The sequence below is a fragment of the Ochlerotatus camptorhynchus genome, unplaced genomic scaffold, assembly GCF_037179485.1.
Source record: "Ochlerotatus camptorhynchus isolate MF236.1 unplaced genomic scaffold, CSIRO-AGI_Acam_v1.1 ptg000268l, whole genome shotgun sequence".
Classification (NCBI taxonomy): Eukaryota; Metazoa; Arthropoda; class Insecta; order Diptera; family Culicidae; genus Ochlerotatus; species Ochlerotatus camptorhynchus.
Window position 1 is genome coordinate 3,280,133 of NW_027040758.1, and position 23,055 is coordinate 3,303,187.

At 46.9% G+C, this 23,055-nt stretch overlaps 1 protein-coding gene across 1 annotated transcript; it reads right to left on the reverse strand.

The window, feature by feature from the left end:
• Positions 1–15,778: 15,778 nt before the first annotated feature.
• On the reverse strand, positions 15,779–19,228 carry LOC135705560 (uncharacterized). The gene has a single exon (XM_065227333.1). The coding sequence runs from the start codon at positions 19,226–19,228 to the stop codon at positions 15,779–15,781; it is 3,450 nt and encodes a 1,149-aa protein (XP_065083405.1).
• Between the last annotated feature and the right edge of the window lie 3,827 nt (positions 19,229–23,055).

Here is a 23,055-nt window from a genome sequence, read left to right on the forward strand (position 1 = left end):
CTCCATGCTTCAGTTGACCCTTTAACTTTGCGGATGAAGGCAGCTCTGTTGCGGAACCACTCGGCCTCCCATGCCGCTCGAATGGTCCGCATGATCCACCGTCTGACGTTCTGTCGGTGAGTCTGGGACCCGATGTCCCGGCTCCGGCAAGGTGATCAGCGGACTCGTTACCTGGCACTCCACAGTGTCCGGGAATCCATGTGAACACGGTGTTCGGTAGGGCGTACTTGATAATCGCCTGGTTCCATGGGTGTTTTGGTGCTTCCGAGGTGATCGCTTGAACGACGCTGTGTAAGTCGGTTAAGATAAGTATCGGTTTGTTGACTGGCGTCGTAGTGGCACGGAAGATCACGGATGCATCCCCTGCTTTGAAGCGGTTCTTGATCCGATCGTCCAATTGGATTCGTTAAGAGTGCCAACTTTTCTCTCGATGCCAATGAACTTTGGCCACTGGGGGAAGGTCGATGTCGGCAGCCGTGCGGAGGACTCTCGTCGAGAAGAAAGATCCTATTGTTTTCGGAGGTCTTGGCGGCGGCTTTTGTGGCAATATTTGCGTTTAAGCAGAACCGGAAAGGAAGAAAACCTGCTTCGTTGCATGCGGCGTCTGCTGGAGTGGATGGCAGGAGACCAGATATGATGCGGATGTAGCTGTTGTAGACCGCTGCTAGGGTTCTAACCAGCTTCTCGGAGGCGATGGCGATACAAGTAATTTCCGTCCTGTAAAGCAACCTACTGTCGATGATGGCTCGCGCCACCCGGAACCGAACATCGCGGTTGTTGGATCGGTGAGGCCGAGAGATCGTTTTAACGAGGTTGAGTCTACTGCGGTAGTCCTTTTTGACCTGTTGGAAATGCTGGTCGAAGGAGAGCGTTCGGTGGATCAGTACGCCGAGGACGCGAACTGTTTTTCTGGTTGGAATGGCGTGGTCCTGGATCGTAATTGGGGTGCTATTGACTGGCTGATGAAACGGAAATACGATGCTCTTCCTGGCGGACAGCTGCCGTAGGGTTCGGATCTGTGTGGGACCGGTGGCCACAATCAGCACATCGTCAGCGTAAACAAATATGTTAATGCACCCAGGTAGCCGGTCAAATACCCCGTTCATTGCCACCAGAAACAACGTGACTGCGATAACGGAGCCTTGAGGGACACAAACACATCATTTGTCCCTTCAAGCCCCATTTTGTAAGTTATTTCAGGACGGCTGGCGTCCACGTCCGGTTTAAGGCCTTGGAGATGTCCAATGAGATGAATTCAACGTGGTGTTCCTGGTCGTAAGCTTCCTTGAGGACGTCCCCCAAAGTGGCAGAGTACGTGGACGTGCCGAAACCTTGTCGAAAGGCATGTTGTCGGTGTCCTAGCAAGCTGTTGGTCTCAAGGAACATCTTGAGTCGACGGTTCACCATCCGTTGCAGAATGTGAGAGCGATCGGCCGGAACTTAGATGTGCCCCTGTATTTTTCGTTTGCCTTCCGGGTGGGCACGACGAGACTCTCCTTCCACAGCGTCGGGTAGGTATCCGAGACCCAGAGTTGGTTAAGCATCTTTGACTTTGTTTGTGAATAATTGTATGTTTGGCAACCCGGTATTTTGACAGTACACATTTTTTGAAAGCGAGCGCATAGGAATATTGAAAGTGCACCTATCGAAACTGAGACATGGAACTGGAAAGAATTGTTTATACCGATTGTGACCGACGCCGGTAGAGAATACTGTGAATTCGTTTTTGGGGAATCCATGGTGGGAATCCATCGGCATCGAACAGTGGTGAGAACCAACCAGCCGAGAGCAATGAAGTAGTTGAGCTGGTGGATTCCGCAGTCGCTGACAAATCGCTCAACCTGGTCCCTGAATGAAAAGAATCCAGTGGCCTATACAGTTCGATCATCGTCAGTTCTGTGCCGGAAAATCTGCTCTACCTGGAAAACAACACCGAGAACAACCTAAATTACGCCAACCTTTCCAATTCGGCCAGTTGCAATGTCTTGAAATCGGTCGCCTCGGCAGGTGCCACGTCAATTGTAACCTTCTAACACCCGTTAACGAATGCTTGAATCTGCTCAGTGGCAAACATAATATAGCTGAAAGTCCTTTGAAGGTAAAACTTTACTCATCGGACGACATCAATTCAGCCTTGATGAAGAACTTCTCCAGTGAGAGCTATTCGGCTCCGCTGAGTGCTCCTCCGACGGTCACAACTTTCTGGTATGTCAAACCGTACGAGCTGTCGAAGACAATGGTCACGTCAACGCCACATCAAAAGAAACGACATTATGCCGTTGGAACGCTTCAGATTCCGTGTGGACCACGCAGGTCGATCTATTCGGATGGGAAGTACCTCGGGGAAGTGATTCACTACGATGGCAACGTGATCAACCTTGCGGGAGGAAGGCCTACCATAGAGGTAACTCTAAGACCAGAAGGTCCCGAAGAAACGTGCTCAACTTTTTGGCTCAGCTCTGGTACTCTCTTCGGTTTCAAGCTAATTGATGCACTCCTCGAAACATAGGAAAATCCACGAACCCCCTAATTTTATCTGTCAAACTTTCATAGCGAATCAAAACAAACATAGTGTAGTACTAGAATTTCGACAGGATTGGGGTACGTTAATCGATTTACTTGGGACCAATAGGCTAGTCAAATAGTGAACCAATTTAAAATCGTTAGTTCCAGTTAGTTTCCTGACGTAAAACTCCCCGTATTCGATCGAAAGCTGGAGAATTGGATGAATTTTCAAGATTTGTTTGTGTCGTTGGTTCACTCGTCAGTTGGTCTATCGAACATACATAAGTTTTACTATCTTCGATCGTCGTTGTCGAATGCAGCCTTGCAGCTAATTCAAAGTATCCCAATTTGCGCTAACAATTATCCAGTGGCTTGGAATCTTCTGCTTGAGCATTTTCAGAACCCTGCTCGTCTGAAACAGTCGTATGTGGAAGCTCTTTTTGACTTCGCTTCACTCAAACGAGAATCGGCAGCGGAACTCCACAGTCTGGTAGAGAAATTTGAGGCAAATGTTAAGGTTCTCCATCAGCTCCACCACCTCTAAATATATGTGGGAGTTTTTCTAAGCTTTCGATCGATGAGAAGGAGAAGGAAGTCCGTCGTCATCAACTCTGTCGGAATTGCTTGCGAAAGGGTCATCACACGAGGGATTGTTCGTCATCCACCAACTGCCGCAAGTGTCGTGGACGTCATCATACCCAGCTCTGCCCGAATGATTCTTCTTCGTCGTCGAACTCGAAGTCTGTCAGCCTCCATCAATCGAAAGCTGCTACTCCTACCGTAGCTACCGATCCTCCGACCACGTCTGCGACTGCCACGATCGTCGAGTCAATCAGTTGCACTTCCACTGGCCGCAAACAGAAGACAGTTCTCTTAGCTACTGCAGTCATCATCGTGATCGACGACACTGGGGTTGAACACTCCGGAAGGACGTTACGTAGTCCGCTTGCCTTTCAACTTTGTTTAATTTCAAGAAACTTCGTAAAAGTTCGGGGCGCTTCGTTACACTTCGTGGTACATGGTGAAAAAAATTGTAATGGACTGGAAAAAGGTCACGAAAGTCCGTAGAAGTTCAGGAAACTTCACAGAACATAAAAAACTACGTGGTCTTATATAATAAATCTTATTTGTTAACTGCAGCAGGAGCTTGTGTTTTGGGTAGGAATAGGAATTTAAGCGTGGTTCTCTTTGTTTATACTCTTTAGAATCACGCGCTTGACATAGATGGCTCACAGCAACTCACGAAGAGCTACTGATTCAGATCAATAGCGGTGCGGCTTCTTCCTCCTTCTATGGATGCTCATGTGGGATGCAGCTCGCTGCTTGTAGGTAGCCTTTCGTTGTGTACTGGAGAACACCACCACTCACCACTCGATGATTGAGTAAACACCGATATCGCTTTTTGCAGGCAATCAGTGATAATTTTAATAATCATAGCAACAGTTGCACATTCGTGCAATTTTCAATAGTGACATTTTGAAAAATTATAAAGTCTTAAGTTTAACAGATGCGTAGACATACATCTGATCGATTGGTGATAAAATCATTGAAATTGGTCTAGGGGCTGCTGAGTTATTAACGCTCAAAATCTTTCATAATATTGGTACATGTTCCATTTTCGGTTTTCACCAAGTGTACCCCCATATAGAAATCACAGTCGTAGTCCTACGTCAAAAAATCTTAAAAGTACAGCGCAAATCTTCCTGGAAGATTTTGGAACTTAGTTTAATTTCACGGAACTGCCCAGCTGTTCAGAAATATTCGGAGAAAAGATTCAAAGTCTTCACAGAACTTGAAACAAGTTCAGGGAGCTTCTAAGAAGCAGGGAAAATTGCCTAGAAGTTAAGGGGACTTTCCAGGTGTTTACCGAATAATGTATGAGCTTCAGGAAATATAACTTCAGGAACCCAAAACTGGCTAACCATAGTTTTACTCAAATTTTAGTAAACGTTCCTATGGAGGAAACTGGGTAAAGTTTACTCAGATGATGACATCGGTCAACTGAGTAAACCTTACACGTTTTGATAGAAACGAATGAATGCTGGAAGAAGAGTAAAAAATCATTGTGAAAATGATAATTCAAGTTGTAACGCATCAATCAGTTTTAACAAGTACTACGAACAAAAACAAAGAGGTACCGTGAAACGTAAAAGAAAAGAGTAATTCTATGCCGATGGAATTCTTGGTTATGGCGCAGGTCACCGACGACCAACCTTCTACATCTCTCCCACTGACGAATTGGAAACCCCCACCAGAAATGCAGCTAGCTGATTCTGAATTTTTCCTCTCTAGTCCTATTGATATAGTCCTCGGTTCACAGTTCTTCTACGACTTCCATCTTCTAGACGGTGGCCGGATACAAATACGTAAACTCGAAAACACATTGCCAGTGTTTGTCAACACGGTATTTGGATGGGTAGCTGCAGGAGAATCGGAATGTACTGGTAACTTGTCAAAGGTCAGTTGTCACTTAGCGATGGTGGATCCGTTGGACAAAACCATTGAAAAATTCTGGGCCATCGAAGAGTTGACGAAAAAAAACCACGCTTGCAGGAGGAACTAGACTGCGAACTTCATTTTCAACACACTGTTACTCGAAACGAAAAGGGACGATATGTGGTTCGCTACCCTAAACGCATCGGGTTCGAACATCTGATTGGTGAATCGAAATATACAGCAATGCGGCGACTTCATCAGCTGGAGTGGCGTTTAGGACGAGATCCTAATGTTCGGAAGCGTTACCATGAATTTATGCAGGAATACTTGGATTTGGGACATATGAAGCTCGTTGGCTCTATCGAAGACATCGGCAAGGAAACACGCACGGTCTGCTATCTGCCTCATCACCCAGTGTTTAAGGAGCCCAGCTCAACGACAAAGTTGCGTGTAGTCTTTGATGGTTCAGCAAAAACATCTACAAACTACTCTCTTAATGATGCCTTACTGACTGGGCCAGTCATTCAAGACGATCTGTTGGATCTTATGCTTCGATTTCGTAAATATTCCATCGCGTTGGTTGCTGATGTAGAAAAAATGTACCGGCAGATCTGTGTGCATCCCGACGATACCCCGCTTCAATCGATTCTTTGGCGATTCGATCCTTTCGGACCCATCCAAGTCTACGAATTACAAACCGTAACATATGGTCTTTCGCCGTCATCATTCCTCGCTACGCGTGTCCTGAAGAAGTTGGCTGAAGGCTATGAAAGCAGGTGTGAGTATGCAGCAAACGCGATAGCGGAGGACTTCTATATGGACGACTTCCTTTCTGGTGCGGACTCTGTTGAAAACGCGAAACGACTGCTAAAGACCGTGCTAGAGTTGATGTCAGAAGGTGGACTACAGCTGCGTAAATGGAATTCCAACCGACCGGACGTTTTCGACGATCCACTAACTAAAAACAATTGTGAACTATCAACACCTCACCTTGAACTGGAGCAGAAGATCAAAACACTGGGAGTAGCGTGGGACTTGGAACCAGACCAGTTCAACATTGAAGTTCAGGGAATAACGAAAGATGAACAATGGACGAAGAGGAAGGTTTTCTCGGCAATTGCTCAGCTCTATGATCCGCTTGGGCTCGTTTCTCCAGTAGTTGCCTGGGCAAAAATCCATATGCAACATCTCTGGTTGACCTGCATCGATTGGGATGATCCTGTACCAGAAGATATTTATACCAGGTGGGAGGAATTTTACACGCAGCTACCCTCGTTGAAATCTTTCAAGGTGCCCCGCTACATTTTCGCTGACAATACCAATGAAATCCAGTTCCATATCTTCAGTGACGCATCTGTGGTAGGATACGGGGCTTGTGCTTACGCTAGATCTACTGACAAACACGGCCAAGTCAAAACCGTACTGATCTCCTCGAAATCCCTTGTGGCGCCACTCAAACGGCTTAGCTTGCCTCGTTTAGAGCTCTGTGCGGCACTTTTAGCAGCTAAACTATATGCTCGTATCTCTGCAGCCTTGCGTATGGAAGGCACTCCTTGCTGGTTTTGGTCGGATTCGACAGTTACGCTACATTGGATACGAGCTCCACCAAACAACTGACAGACCTTCATTGGGAATCGCACGGCAGAAATCCAGCGTCTTACTCACGGACATAAATGGAACTATGTCAAGGGAGTTGACAATCCGGCAGATTACGTTTCGCGTGGTATGCTTCCTGAAGACTTTGTAGCAAATACTGTTTGGCGTTATGGCCCAGCTTGGCTTCTGAAAAACGAAGAAGATTGGCCTAAACAAGTTTCTCTTGACGCTCCCTCAGATAATGTGCTGGAAAAAAGGAAGACTGTTATGGTTACACATCACATTCGTCCAGAAGATTCTTTGTTTAATCGATACTCATCATTCTGGAAGTTGCTACGAGTAACAGCATATGTTCGTCGCTTCATTAGCCGTTACCGCTGTAAAGAAGATTTGCCGAAAGAAATATTCCTGACGGTAGCAGAGTTGGAAGCAGCCAAGCAAGATCTAGTGAAAATTGTGCAACATCAATCCTTCTCAGAGGAAATCCAGATGCTGAAGAAAAAGCGGCTCATTTCGTCACAGTCACCACTGAAAAATCTTCATCTCGATCTCGACGCAAATAGTATCCTTCGCGTTGGTGGCCGGCTTCAACTGTCCGATGAAAGTTATCAAGCCAAACACCCAATGATCTTACCTAGCAAGCACCCCCTCACTCGATTAATTGCAGAGCATTATCATACATTGTCGCATCACTCTGGTCCTCGTATGACGTTAGCTTCCATGCGTCAAGAATTCTGGCCCCTTCTTGGAAAAAATCTTACCAATTTCATTTGCCGCAAATGTCAAATCTGTTTTCGCCACCGCCCTGTACCTATCAAACAGCCCATCGGCCAACCACCCAAGACCCGTACCATCCCCAGTCGACCATTCACTATAACTGGTGTTGACTACTGTAGCCCAATCTATATGAAACCCGTTCATCGTCGTGCAGCTCCCCAAAAAGCCTTCATAGCAGTCTTCATCTGTTTTTCCACCAAGGCCGTCCATTTAGAAATAGTGTGTGACTTGTCCACGGATGCCTTTATCGCCACCTTACGTCGCTTTGTCGCTCGCTGTGGACTCCCCACTGAGATACACTCCGATAATAGGACCAATTTCCAAGGAGCAAAGAACACGTTAGCTGCACGTCCTCAACCAACTCAGCGACAACCATCGTACTGCTGTTCGGCAATTCCACCTACTTCAAGGTCGTCTGGTTAGCAATCCCGACCTTCATCAACAGTACAAGGCATTCATCGACGAGTATCTCGATTTCGGACACATGCAGCGCATCCACGACTATGACAATCCAGCAGTTCAGCGCTTTTACCTTCCACATCACGCTGTGATACGCGAGGAAAGCACGACGACGAAGTTACGGGTCGTCTTCGATGCCTCGTGTAAAACCCCGAACGGACCTTCGCTCAACGATGCTCTGATGGTTGGACCAACGGTGCAAGAGGACATCCGATCGATCACGATGCGCTCCAGAAAGCATCAAGTAATAGTAGTTGCCGATGCGTACCGTCAAGTTCTCGTCGACCCTCGTGACTGCCGAGTGCAACTCATCGTCTGGGAACCGTCACCGGACCATTCGATGGAGACATACCAACTGAAGACCGTATCGTACGGTACCGCCAGCGCTGCTTTCCTCGCCACTCACGTACTGATCCAACTTGCCGACGATGAAGGTCATCGTTTTCCTCTCGCAGCGAAGGCTCTTAAGAAGGAAGTTGTCGAACTTAGGAACCAGTTAGATGAACTCCTAGCAAAGGGTGGATTTCAATTACGAAAGTGGGCCTCGAACGACGAAGCAGTACTCGAAGGAATTCCACCGGAGAATCGCGCACTAAAGACCTCCGTAGAGCTCGACCGAGATCAAGTCATCAAAACTCTCGGCCTGCACTGGGAACCAGCCACAGATTTTCTTAGGTACAAGGCCCGACCTACCATCTGACACAGCAGAAAAGCCTATCACCAAACGAATTGCTCTTTCGCTGATCGCTCGCCTCTACGATCCTCTCGGCCTAGTAGGTCCCGTTGTAACTACTGCCAAGGTCTTTATGCAGGATCTGTGGATGTTGAAAAACGAAGATGGATCAGCGTGGAGCGTGGACCAAATACCAGACACAGCTACCGAAACTCAACGAACTTCGCATCAACCGCTGTATCCTGCTACCCGAATCAGAAACCATTCAGATCCACATCTTTGCCGTAAAGGTTGCTCTTCTCACTGCCAAGTCAAGAGTGGCACCTCTCAAAAGGCAATCAATATCACTCTTTGAGAAGGTGAAAGCCTCACTTCAGCTCGACGCAGAATGCTATTTATGGCTTGACAGCACAGTTGTACTCTGCTGGCTCAACGCATCTCCATCGTGGCAAACCGAACCTCGAAAATCCAACTTGCCACTCAACACTGCTCGTGGAATCATATTGCTGGGTTAGAGAACCCCGCGGACTGCATTTCTCGCGGAATAGCTCCCGATGCTCTCATCGGCATCGATCTCTGGTGGCAAGGACCTGAATGGCTTCGACAACCCCAAGATTGCTGGCCAATATCTAAAGGTACACACGATCAACCCTCTGAGGCGTTGGAAGAAGCACGTCGAATCTCCGTAGCAGTACCATCGTCACCAATCAAACCGTCATTCGTCGACCTGCTCGTCGGAAAATTCTCCAACTACCAGCGTCTTTTGCGTATTGTAGCATATTGCCTTCGTTTTCTTCAAAGCTGTCGACAACAATCCAGCGATCAAGCGAATTCTACCCTATTGAAGAAAGAGGAGTTGTTAGAAGCGGAAAGTCTACTTATCAGATTGGTTCAACAACAAGCCTTTAGCGAAGAGTGGAAGCAGCTTCAACAATCGCAGCCAGTATCATCGAAATCTCGCCTCAAGTGGTTCCATCCGTTCATCTCGTCCGAACAGCTGATTCGGATCGGTGGCAGATTGGGAAATACATTGCAACCGTATGACAGCAAACATCAAATCCTTCTGCCATCATCACATACAATCTCGTCGCTTTTGGTCCGCAGCTATCACGAACCACATTTCCACGCAGCTCCACAATTGCTCCTCAATCTTCTTCGACAGCGGTATTGGATCATAGGGACCAGAAACTTGGCCAAGCGCGTGATCCACAGCTGCGTTACTTGTTTCCGAGCACGCCCTCAAATGTTGGAGCAGTTCATGGCTGAGCTTCCGGCGTCGAGAACTACTGCGAGTCGACCCTTCACTGTCACGGGTGTCGATTATTGGGGACCAATCCAGCTCAAACCTATTCATCGCCGTGCTGCCACCGGGGAAAGCCTACGTTGCTGTCTTTATTTGCTTCGCCACGAAAGCAGTACATTTGGAGCTGGTGGCAGACCCCAGCACGCCGAAATTTATCCAAGCGCTTCGTCGGTTCGTGTCTCGCCGTGGACTTTGTTCGGATCGGCACAGTGACAACGGTCGAAACTTTGTCGGAGCAAATAATGAACTCCGAGCTCTGGTCAACAGCAAGGAGCATCGCTACGCTATTGTCCACGAATGTAATCAGCAAGGAATACGGTGGCATTTCAACCCCCCGAAAGCATCGCATTTCGGTGGCCTATGGGAGGCAGCAATCAAATCGGCTCAGTTCTCGGAACACACACTCTCGCTTACGACGACATGGTAACTCTGCTCTTCCAAATCGAATGTTGCCTAAATTCTCGACCGATCATTCCACTGAGCGATGATCCGTGTGACTACGAGCCACTTACACCAGGGCACTTCCTCACAGGGTCCGCTCTCAAAGCTGTTCCTGACGTCAACTTTGTGGATATTCCGGCAAACCGTTTCCGTCAGTGGCATCTTGCTCAGAAACTATTCCAGGAATTGTGGAAAAGGTGGCGTCAGGAGTACCTTTCCACAAACCAACTCGTCATTTTGCGCGACGAAAACATCGCTCCAATGAAGTGGCAGACTGCTAGAATCGACCAGATCCATCCCGGGCCAGATGGAATCATCCGGGTAGTCACCGTCCAAACACCAACCGGCCGTTACATCCGTCCAGTATCGAAGATCTGCCTTTTGCCGGGGAAATCATCGTCTGACCAACTAGCATCTCAAATGTAATCAGTACAAAAGCAAACACCGAAATCCACGAAGCGTCAGCAGGAAGACCGAGATCGCGAGGCGATAGAAAATCTGTACCGCGTAAACGACACACGGAAGTTCTAGGAGAAGCTAAATAGTTTGTGCCGCAAGCCGATATGTGCAAGGACTTGGACGGTAACCTTCAAACGAACGAGTGTGAGGTGATTGAGACGTGGAAGCAGTACTATGACGAGCACCTCAACGGTGATACTGCAGGAAACGAAGGTGGCACGGCAACAGACCTTGGAGCACGCGCAGAAGACGACAGGCTATCGGCAACTGATCTTCAACAAGTTGAGGAGGAGATCGGTCGACTGAAGAACAACAAAGCAACTGGTGTAGATCAACTACCAAGTGAGCTATTAAAATTGCCAAGATTTAGGAGGAGGAGATATTACTGGAAGAGTGGATCGAAGGTGTCGTATGCCCAATCTACAAAAAGGGCGACAAGTTGGATTACTGCAACTACCGCGCGATCACACTGCTGAGCGCCGCCTACAAGGTACTCTCCCAAATTTTATGCTGCTGCCTGTCACCATTTGCAAGAGAGTTCGTGGGGCAATACCAGGCGGAATTCATGGGTGCTACGCTACGACGGACCACATTTTCGCGATTCGGCAGGTTCTGCAGAAATACCGCGAATACAACGTGCCCACACATCATTTGTTCATCGATTTCAAATCCGCATACGACACAATCGATCGAGATCAGCTATGGCAAATAATACACGAGTACAGATTTCCGGATAAACTGACGCGATTGGTCAAGGCGACGATGGATCGAGTGATGTGCGTTGTTCGAGTATCGGGGACCCTCTCGAGTCCCTTTGAATCTCGAAGGGGGTTATGGCATGGTGATGGACATTCGTGTCTCCTATTCAACATCGCGTTAGAAGGTGTGATCAGAAGCGCTGGGATAGACACGAGTGGCACGATATTTAGGAAGTCCATCCAGCTCCTTGGCTTCGCCAATGACATCGACATCATGGTAGGGAATTTTGAGACCATGGCGGAAACGTACATAAGACTGAAGCTAGACGGATTGGACTTGCCATCAACGCATCAAAGACAAAATAAATGAAAGGAAGAGGTTCTAGGGAAGACAATGTTAGCCTCCCACCCCGAGTTCAGATTGAAGGTGACGAAATCGAGGTGGTCGATGAGTTCGTGTATTTGAGCTCACTGGTGACCGCCAAAAATGATACCAGCAGAGAAATTCAAAGACGCATTATGGCAGTGAATCGTGCCTACTTTGGACTCCGGAGGACGCTCCGGTCGAATAAAATTCACCGCTGCACGAAGTTGACTATCTACAAGACGCTGATTTGACCGGTGGTCCTCTACGAATACGAGACCTGTACTATGCTTGTGGAGGACCAACGCGCTCTTGGTGTATTCGAACGAAAGGTGTTGCGTACCACCTACGATGGAGTGCAGATGGATCACGGAACGTGGAGGACGCGAATGAAACACGAATTGCACCAGCTGCTGTCCACATTGCAAAAATTGGGCGACTATGGTGGGCTGGGAACGTCGTAAGAATGCCGCAGAATGCAACAGGAACAAGAAGAAGAGGCGCGCAGTGGGCAAGGTGGATCGACCAAGTATAAGGTGACCTGCGGACCCTACGCAGACTACGAGGCTGGCGAAGTGTGACCATGGATCGAGTAGAGTGGATGTAGAAACGTCTGGTTCGGTCCGAGGTACAACTGATAATGAATATTTATTCTCATGCTTTAAGGTTGTTACAAAACCAATGGTTGCTTAGATCCTACATTCCCTCCTTACGTTTAATATTTTAAAAATTTAATATATTCAAAGTTTGTAATCTGCTAAGTATTTAGGTACATGTTTCGAGCGCTTGCTGGTAGCTCGGCTAGTCTCAAAAGGGCGTTTTCGACCATCGCATCGTGAGACCATCTGAGGTTCCGTAGTAGTTTGGCTGGTAGAGGGTTGTTCCGTTGGATTTGTAGTACGTTCAGCAGCAGTTGAAATGGCTGGTCCCATGTCATCTTCTTCTTGTGTGCCCTCAGAGGTTTTATGATTATCTGCGTCATTCTCCTGTTTCATCATGGGATTCGCATTTAGGATTCGTTTGGTGTGGTTCACGTGTCGATTGGAGATCACACTGCTTTTAATGTTCTTCAAGTGGAGCCGTGATCCGTCGCGTTGTATCACAAGATGAGGTTCGGGGTTGAAAGTGGTTGTTAGCTTATTTTTCTTGACAAAATTTTTCACAATCACATAATCTCCAACATCGATATTGCATTGCTTAGCTCTCCTTTTTGAATCCGCATACATTCTTCCTTTTTCTTTCGCCTTCCTATCGTTTTCTCTTGCTTCAGTTTCATTGACTGGTCTTGAGTTTCCTGGTATTTTATCCCGAATGTTCCACCCAAACATCAATTCCGACGGTGAAAACTTTGTTATGCTGTGAGGTGTTGCTCGGTAAGAGTGAAGAAAATCTTGTAGATCATACCGCCAATTACGTCCCATAGTACAGCTTATTTTCAAGGTCTTCAATAAAGTTCTGTTTTGCCTCTCGACCAATCCATTTTGAAAAGCTGCATAAGGAACTGTATGCTTGATTGAGATTGCATTTGTCTGACAAAAATTCAAGAATTCTGCTGAAGAAAATGGCTGACCATTATCGCAAACAACTTCAATAGGATGGCCGAACCTTGCAAAAATTTCCCTCATTTTAGTGACTGTTACTTTTGCTGTCATTGAAGTAAGTATAGCAACTTCAACGTACCGGAAGTAGTAGTCTGTCGCTACAAGCAAATGGTAACCGCCAGGAATTTCCATGAAATCCACCGCTATTTTCTTCCACGGTCCGTTAGGCATCTCGGTTCTTGTTATAGGAAGTGTATCAGGTTCTGATACAAGCGTACATCCTGTGCAAGATTGGACGAATTTCTCTACCATAGAGTCCATCCTAGTCCACCATACTTTAGATCGTAGTCGACGTTTCATTGCTGCAATTCCAAGGTGAGGTTCGTGTGCAAGCTTCAAAATTTGGGTTTGTAGGATTCGAGGAATTACAATTCTTTGATCTTTCATCAATAAATGTCCATCACTGGTGAAGCATCCCAACATCTTTGCATAACGCATTAATGTTCTAGGCCAACGTCGAGAAGGGTACGGTAACCATTTAATCAGTTCTTGCAGTTCTTCATCTGAGTTTGTGGCAGTTACAATTTCCTGAAGGGTTATTGCCAACGGGCAAGCATCACTAGCTATCATTCGTACGATTCTTTCTGATTCTTCATCAAAGCTAGGTCCATTATCTGGTACAGATTGGCAGAGTCGTGACAGCGGGTTAGCGATGTTATTCTTTCCTGGACGGTACATTACTTTGAAATCGTAGGACATCAGGCGCAACTTCCATCGTTCAATCCTTGGTGACGGCTTCAGACGATCTCCAAAAATCACGACTAACGGCTTATGGTCCGTAACCAGATGGAAAAACTTCCCGTAAAGATAATAGTGAAACTTTTCACAAGCCCATACTAATGCTAAAGCTTCTCGCTCAGTCTGCGCATACCTACTTCTGTTCTGTCGGAGTGAGAGTTTTAGACGCATAACAGATCACACGATTGCGATTATCTTTCCCCCAACAGGACTCCCATCGGCAATAACATAAGTTTCATCGTCAACATTATAAAATCCAAGGGTATTTTTGTTAAGTAGAATCATCTTAATTTGCTCAAATGCTTGTTGGTGTACTGGTTTCCATTCGAAGTTTATGCCTTTCCTTGTGAGCTGATTTAGGGGGTGTGTAATGGTTGCCATATTTGGAACATGTCGATGAACGAAATTAACCAAACCAAGCAGACTTCGAACTGCTTCTGCGGACGTGGGGACTTGTAATTTTCCGATAGCTTCCAGTTTTTCTTGAGAAATTGAAATTCCTTGTGTAGAAATGTGATAACCCAAGAAGTCTATTTCCCTAGCGCCTGTGATAACTTTGTCAGCATTCAGTAGTATCTTGTACTGCTTCAATCTGTTATACACCATCAAAGTTCTTTCACGAAGCTCAGATTCGTTTCTAGCGGGGATCAGAATGTCATCGATGAAAATAATAAGCCATGGAAGATCAGCAAAAATCGTCTCCATAACTTTTTGAAACAACTCAGGAGCAGCAGAAAGTCCAAATGTCGAAATTAGTTCCGACTGACTGCAGGGGAGATTCTTCCGGTTTAATAACCTCCAGAGCAATATGTGTTACACGGCTCTTTATTGGGAGATTTTTAAAATCCTGTTTGGTTGGATGTATATATAGAAGCACAAGATTGTTAGCATAGTGTATAACATAATTGGTAGCGTAAATAAGAATGTGTATGTAGTAGTGGTTTATAATAGGTTCTGTGTGACTTACGTTTAATTCCCCTAGTGTAGTTCCGGATGGGTCATAGGAGGTAGAGATGGAATTTGCTGTAATAAGTTCCTTTAGGATTTCGAAGCTTGACATAATTCACTTGTTCTTACCGAGTTCGCTTTAGTTTTAGGAATGTAGGTTAGGTGTAGCTCGTAGATATGGTTGATAATAGATTTTAGCACTATTTAGGATATATCATTTAGTTCTTTTGTAAATAATTATTCAATTTAAATTACCTGAATTCAATAGTAGATAGTTTAGATTTAGGTATAGAATTAAGGATAGATTTAATCACTAACTTTAAGAACGGTTATAATCGCGTGTGCAGCTACTTGGATTTTATTGTTTTTTTTTTCTTCTTCCTACATACGCTATGTACGATCGTTGACGGACAGCTCCGCTGTCACCTTGCATCAGTGCCGCCGGCACGGTGGGGGCAGGGCTGTGCATTTAAAAAGGGCGCGTGCTGTCCACTGGGACAGCCAACACTCCCCCAGGTACGCCAGCGTTCAGGCTGGCTTAGCTCCATCGCGCCCAACGTCTAGAACTGCCAATTTCGTGGCCGCTCGAACGTAGACGCCGGTGGCGGTCCTTACGGTGGCAGAGCGGACTTCACCGTCCTTCCCTGGATGAGTTTCGATGACCTTTCCCTTGGACCAGCAGTTCCGAGGTAGCTTAGGGTCGGCAACCACAACGACGTCGCCAACGGTTATTGGGTCGGTTCGGTTGAACCATTTGGATCGCTTGGTGATTTCTGGCATTTAATCGCTTAACCAACGCCGCCAGAACTGATTGGCCAGTACTTGCGACGCTAAGATATTCTGCCGGAGGGCAGCGTTGCTATCGTCGATGGTGGAAAACGGTTTGATTCCATTTGAAGAGCCAAGAAGGAAATGGTTCGGTGTTAGAGCGGGGGCACTGTCGTCATCAACTGGGACGTGAGTTAGTGGTCTGGAGTTGATTATGTTTTTGACCTCAACCAACAGATTCCGTAGAACTTCATCGGTTGGATTTCGTGGGGGGTTCCGCTTCACACTACCTATCAACCGCTCCCAACTGCCACCCATGTGTGGAGCGAGCGGTGGGTTGAATGACCACGTTGTTTCGGAAGTAACGAACTCCTTCATCACTTCGTCCACGTTCACCACTGTGGCGGCCTCTTCCAGTTGACGTGACGCCCCTATGAAGTTCGTGCCTCTATCGGAGTAGATCCTTCTGGGCGTACCTCGGCGGGCGATGAAATTGCGAATCGCCATTATGCAGGAATCACTGCTCAGTGAGTGTACCACCTCAATATGGATTGCACGAATAGTTAGGCACGTAGCGAGCATTCCCCAACGTTTTTCGATGCGCCTTCCGACGGAGACCTCAATCGGTCCAAAAAAGTCAAGGCCCGTATGCGTGAAAGGTGGTGAGAACACGGCTAGACGCGCTGGTGGAAGATCAGCCATGATCGGCGGTTTCGGTGAAGCGTGATCGTTTTTGCATCGTTGGCAGTTCTTCCTAACTTTGGCGTATGCAGCACGGATGCGCGGAATGTTGAACCTTTGCCGAACTTCATTGATTACTGACTCATGATTTTGGTGATGGAATCGTTGATGGTAGTGTGCAATCAGTAGGTTGGTAGTGGGGTGATCACGTGGAAGAATTATTGGTTTCTTTGCGTCTTCTGTTGCGTAGTGACAGGCTCCAATTCTTGTTCGCATCCGCATGATACCTCTGCTATCTAACCAAGGCATTAGCTGGAATAGGCTACTCTGCTTCGGCACTGTGCTCGATCTGACGCAGTTTTTCTGTGTTTTATTTAGATATGCGGACTCTTCCGGATAACCCTCGCGTTGAGCAGATCGTAGAAGAAAGGCTTCAGCTGATATCAGTTCTTCTGTAGTTGGTAGTCCAGTGACAGTTGTTTCGTTGCAGAGTTTTTTGCGGCAGTTGACAGGAAAGCGGAGGACGAGGACAGCAACGTTAAGTAGACGCTTCCAGCTAGAGAAGTTTTTGGTATCTATTGTAGGTTCACATGAAGTGTGACACGCCATCAGGTTAGGACGAAGTTCTTCTTCTGTTGCTCTGCTCTTCGTTAGCTGTGGAGGCCAATCCGCTTCCAGCCGCTGTAGGAAGTCTGGGCCTACAAACCATCTGCTTTCGGGTGTAAGATCGGGTTTGGAGCTCCATTTGGTACCGTCATCTGCAACGTTCATCTTAGATGGCACCCAGCGCCACTCGTTTGCCTCGGTAAGATCCAAAATCTCACTTACACGGAACGCTACGTATTGTGTGTACCGTCGATGGTCTGAGTTTAGCCAACACAGTACGTCCCGAGAGTCTGTCCAGTAGTACTTCCTGGCTACGTCGATGGACAGGGCATCCGTTATCGTCCTCGACAGCCTGGCGCCAACGACTGCAGCCTGTAATTCTAAACGTGGAATCGATACAAATTTTAGTGGTGCTACCCTGGTCTTCGCGGCGACTATTGAGCATTCGACGGAGCTGTTTTTGATGAATCGCAAAAATGCGACAGCAGCGATACCGTTTTCGCTAGCATCAACAAATACGTGGAGCTCTACTTCCTCAGCTGAGTCGTAGGATAGCGATCGGTTGCAACGGGAAACTCTGACTTGCTCGACCTGAGGCAATACCTTCAACCACTGTTGCCACTTCGTAAACGCATCGTCAGTTATTTCTTCATCCCACTGCACCCCTGAGCGCCGTACTTCTTGTAAGAGGACCTTCAGGAACATAAGGAAATGACTGATCAGCCCGAGAGGGTCGAACATCGACATTAGCACCCGTAGAACAACTCGTTTAGTTGGGCGAATTTGACCCAGCAGAAGGGCGCGATCGTAGCGGTTCCACCCGACCTTGTAGGTGAAGGTGTCAGATGCGGTGCACCACCACATGCCCAGAACCTTCTCCGTGCTGATTTCTGGCGTAAGGTCCAAATCTTTTTCGTCCGTTCTTTCTTCCCTGAGGGCTCTTAAGACTGCCGGCGAATTACTAATCCAATTACGGATCTCAAAACCGCCTTGTTGGTGTACGTGCTTCACTTCCCTTGCGATTCGTATTGCCTCCTCCTCGGTTTCCAGGCTAACGAGCATATCATCCACGTAGTGCCGTTTCTGGATAATTTCGGCTGCTCTTGGGTACTCACCTGCATGCCGCTCCGCATTCAGGTTTTTGACATATTGCGCGCAGCTGGGTGAGCAGCAGGCCCCGAAGGTCATGACCTGCATCACGTAAACAACGATTTCTCCCTTTTCGTTCCACCATAGAAACCGCTGGCACTGTTGATCCTCGACTCGGATTCCCACTTGGTGAAACATTTCACGTAAGTCCCCGGTAAGACCCACTGGATTCTCTCGAAACTGCAACAGGATGAACAGTAGTGAGCAGAGTTGATCAGGGCCCTTAAGTAGGGCGGAATTCAGCGAAATACCGAAGGAGCATGCTGCGCAGTCCCAGACAAGTCTCACCTTTCCTGGCTTATTCGGGTTCATCACCGGAAATACCGGAAGATACCACACTCTGGGGTACCGCATACTGAGTTCACTCTCTGAGAGCTGCCTGACATAACCTTTCGAAACGTAATCCTCCATCATTCGATTCAGTTTTTCGGCCAGTTCTGGGTCTCTGGTGAGCCGGTGTTGCAAGGATTGATGCCTTCGAAGGGCCATAGCGTAGTTGTCTGGGAGGCGAATATTGTTGTGACGCCATAGAAGCCCTGTTGTATACCGCTCACCATCGTAAGACGTTAGCTGCCTCAGAAGATCCTGTGCTCGTTGGTCTTCGGTCGAAAGAAGAAGCTTCTCCGATTTCGTAATGCCGAGGTTCTCTAGGGAGAAATGATTCTTCACAGCCTGATGCAGCTCATCGTCTTTCGTTCGCTCACATGAGCAAACGTGGAAGGTGTAGTGAACGAGATTGCCTATGTTGTCGCTTTCTACATTTCTTCCACCGCAAACCGTCCAACCCAATCGTGTTTTGACCGCAACTGGATCCCCGACGTTTCCTTCTCTACTTTTTAACACCAAGCTGACTTGAACGTGTTTCATACCGATGAGGATTCTTGGCCGTGCACCGTAGTAAGAGTCGATGGGAAGGCCTTGGAGATAGGAATATCGTTGTCTCAAGTCATCTGCGTTTAGCGTCTGATGTCGTAGTAGCAGTTCTTCCACGGTTCTTACTCCGGTAAGCTGGAAGCTCTGAGCCATTCTGCCTGTTCCGGAGATGTTGAAAGTGACTGATTGTGAGTCTTTTTCACGGCGCTGCGTTCCGCCTGTCCAGCGGAGGCATAGCGGTATTGTGGTACCCTTTAGATTCAGTTGGTCCGCCAATTCCTGGTCTATCAGGCTTAGGTGGGACCCCTCATCAAGGAACGCGTAGGTGCGAATGGAGCCTTGAGGTCCACGCAGTACCACGGGAAGATATCGGAATAACACTGCACTTGATTTTGACTGGTGAGTGTTGCAGTCGTGCGTTGGAGCGGTCACTACAGATGATGTTGCTCTTTCATCGTGAGCTGTGGATGTAGATGGCGCAGGAGCGATTTGATTGGAAGCTTTCTTGTCATTGTGGAGCAGCTCGTGGTGTTTATATGTGCATCCGTTTCGTCCACACGGTTTAGCCTTGCATTCTCCTTTGTGCCGGTTTAAACACTTTCGGCATAGTCCAAACTCCCTCACGATGGCCCATCTAGACTCCCTGGATAGTTCGAGAAACTGCTTGCATTTAGACGCAACTTTACATCCACCCTTGCAGACTAAACAGGATTCTGTAACGGGAGCCAACCTTTTCAAGGCTGGCGTGCTGCTGTTAAGTTTCGAAGTCGCATTGGGTTTGGGATTCGATTGGCTGATAGCTTCGGGAACTGTTTCGGAGTGAGCGTTCAAAAATACGTTTGACTTCTTGTTTCCTCGCCCTTCGTTACGTAATGACTTCGAATCGTTTGAATCGACTGGGATCACGACGGTGCTGGCTGCCTCCGCCAGTGAATATAGCCAGTTTCCAAAGGTTACCAGGTTGGCTCGCGGCAGGGTTTGTCGATGACGTGCCCAGTCTAGTTTGAGCGATGACGGCAGCTTGTTCACCAGTTGGTGGAGGAGAGAGACGTTGTACATGTAATCTTCGAGCATCCACGGTAGCGCAGAAATTCTGCACGTTTACTGCGAATTCTACCAACGTTTCTAGTCGGTCTTCTCGTACCGCCGGAAGTGCATTCACCTTCAGGATCAATGAGTGAACGACGGCTTCAGGTTGTCCAAATCGCATCTTAATCGCCGGCATCGATGATCGCCGGAACTTTCGATGGATGCATCAGTAGACTGCGCGCCGTATCGTATGCCTTTCCCTCTAAGGATCTTTGGAGCCGGATAAGGTTTTCTTCGTTCGTGAAGCCGCACATACTTGTAGTACTGGCGAACATGGACATAAATACCGGCCACTCCTCGAACTTGCCGGAGAACTTAGGCAATTCTTTGGATATGCCTTGGCGAGCTGCTACACCCAACCGGTGGATGTAAGATTCGCTTACAATTATGTGAGATTCATCATCAGAGGATGTAAGTGGAGACCGCATGAACCGAGGATGCGATATACCTAGCTGCGGTCCGATGTAAGAAAATTGGAGACCGAAAAATGTGGAGTGTATTAGTGTGTGAAATTAATTATGTCGAAAAAAATAGAAAAAAGGTTGCTGACTGGACTCGAACCTCGGACGTTGCAACTATCAGACCTGTGCTTTCTCCACTGCTCTCTCTATGCTACTGAATATGGATAGCCTAAAAGCAAACATGAAGCACGCATGCTCGACTTCGTATGCTTTTTCTGCTGGAGAGATTCGAGATAAGAGTGTGCGTCGTTGTACAATGTTCTACAATGTGCGTCGTTCTACAAGCTTACTGGTATAGTCGAAAGCGTAGATAGAACACGAAATGAAAAAGACAAAAAACCATTACGGAACTAACATTCATTGTAATAGAGGCATTCGAGGCAAGTGTGTGCGTTGTTCTACAATGTTCTACAACGTGCGTCGTTCTACAATCTTACTGGTATAGTCGAAATATCCACGCTAACACGAAATAAAAAAGACAAAAAACCATTACATCGCTTGCATGGTCAATTCCTAACATTCGTTGCGATGTTCATGAACAGAGGATGATAGGAAACGGAACTAAAATTTATTGTAATAGATTTTTGGTTTGCGTGTAGCTGCTGTCTGGAAAATGAAAACGGTTCCAAGTCCTCTTCTTGGCGTCCTGACTGAAGATTTGCGTCTCTTGTCCTTCGTTGCTGTTGACTGTGTTGCTCGCCGGATTCAACAAGCCCAGTCCCTCTCGCAAGAGAACGGAATGAAAACGGTTCGAGGTCTTCTTCTGGGCGTCCTGACTGGCAATCAGTCCTTCTGTCGGTTCGTTGTTGTTGACTACGTTGCACATGAGAATCTGCTAGATCATTACCTCTCGTTAAAGATCGAACAGGATGATCACAGTGCTCTCTGATCTTCTCATTCCGCAACTTGTTTGAGCGTGACTGGATTGCAGGTATATATGAACCAGCTTGAGCTTGTCCTGAGAAGTTCTTTGTAGAATGCCTCTGTGGATCAAAGATTTCAGCCATTGGGGGATGCAATTCATCGTCCGAGCGAATATGGCTTGCTTCTTGAACCCATTGTTCGACTCGATCCTGTGATTCACTGCACTCGGATTCGGCCTCACTTTGCAACTGCTCCAATAAGCCGTACTTCTTGTCAAGGTAGGCCCGATGCTTTTCTGCCTGTTGTTGCTCAAATGCTCGTTCTTCCTCTAGCCGCTGAAGCTGTAGTGCCAGAACAGATCTTCGTGATGACGTCGATTTCAACGAGAATGCCTTTTTACTATAGTTCATGACTCCACGATCATCAGCCGGTCGTTCTCCTATCGGCTCCGACAGCGTATTGCAAGGCTTACTAATTCCGAGAGAGTTGAACTGTTTCTTCAAATGCTCTACGCGATTTCCTGAAGTGGATTGTGGGGGATTTACGGCAGATGACGAGGACGGCTGAGCCACGGTTGCAGCAACACATTTGGGGCAACACCAGCTGACATTCTCGACTTCTTGGGTGACCCCAACACACGCGAAATGGATCCATCTATCGCACCTGTCGCATTGAACCATGTCGTTGTCGTCTAGCTTCTGACAGAACGTACAGCTTTGATCCGGAACTTGCTTGTCTCCTTCCGTGACCACCACCACTAAACTATTCTCACCACTCAAATCGATCACTTTCGATTGCTTCGACCGCGCACCTTTAGAACCTTTGGAACCGCTTTGACCATCTTTTCCGTTTTTCCGACCCGACATCGTTCACGTCAACGATTTTAAAAACTTGTCGAAATTAGTTCCGACTGACTGCAGGGGAGATTCTTCCGGTTTAATAACCTCCAGAGCAATATGTGTTACACGGCTCTTTATTGGGAGATTTTTAAAATCCTGTTTGGTTGGATGTATATATAGAAGCACAAGATTGTTAGCATAGTGTATAACATAATTGGTAGCGTAAATAAGAATGTGTATGTAGTAGTGGTTTATAATAGGTTCTGTGTGACTTACGTTTAATTCCCCTAGTGTAGTTCCGGATGGGTCATAGGAGGTAGAGATGGAATTTGCTGTAATAAGTTCCTTTAGGATTTCGAAGCTTGACATAATTCACTTGTTCTTACCGAGTTCGCTTTAGTTTTAGGAATGTAGGTTAGGTGTAGCTCGTAGATATGGTTGATAATAGATTTTAGCACTATTTAGGATATATCATTTAGTTCTTTTGTAAATAATTATTCAATTTAAATTACCTGAATTCAATAGTAGATAGTTTAGATTTAGGTATAGAATTAAGGATAGATTTAATCACTAACTTTAAGAACGGTTATAATCGCGTGTGCAGCTACTTGGATTTTATTGTTTTTTTTTTTCTTCTTCCTACATACGCTATGTACGATCGTTGACGGACAGCTCCGCTGTCACCTTGCATCAGTGCCGCCGGCACGGTGGGGACAGGGCTGTGAAT

Bases quoted from the DNA above. Each gene is read 5' to 3' on its own strand.
- LOC135705560 (XM_065227333.1), bottom strand. From the start codon at position 19,228: ATGGCTCAGAGCTTCCAGCTTACCGGAGTAAGAACCGTGGAAGAACTG.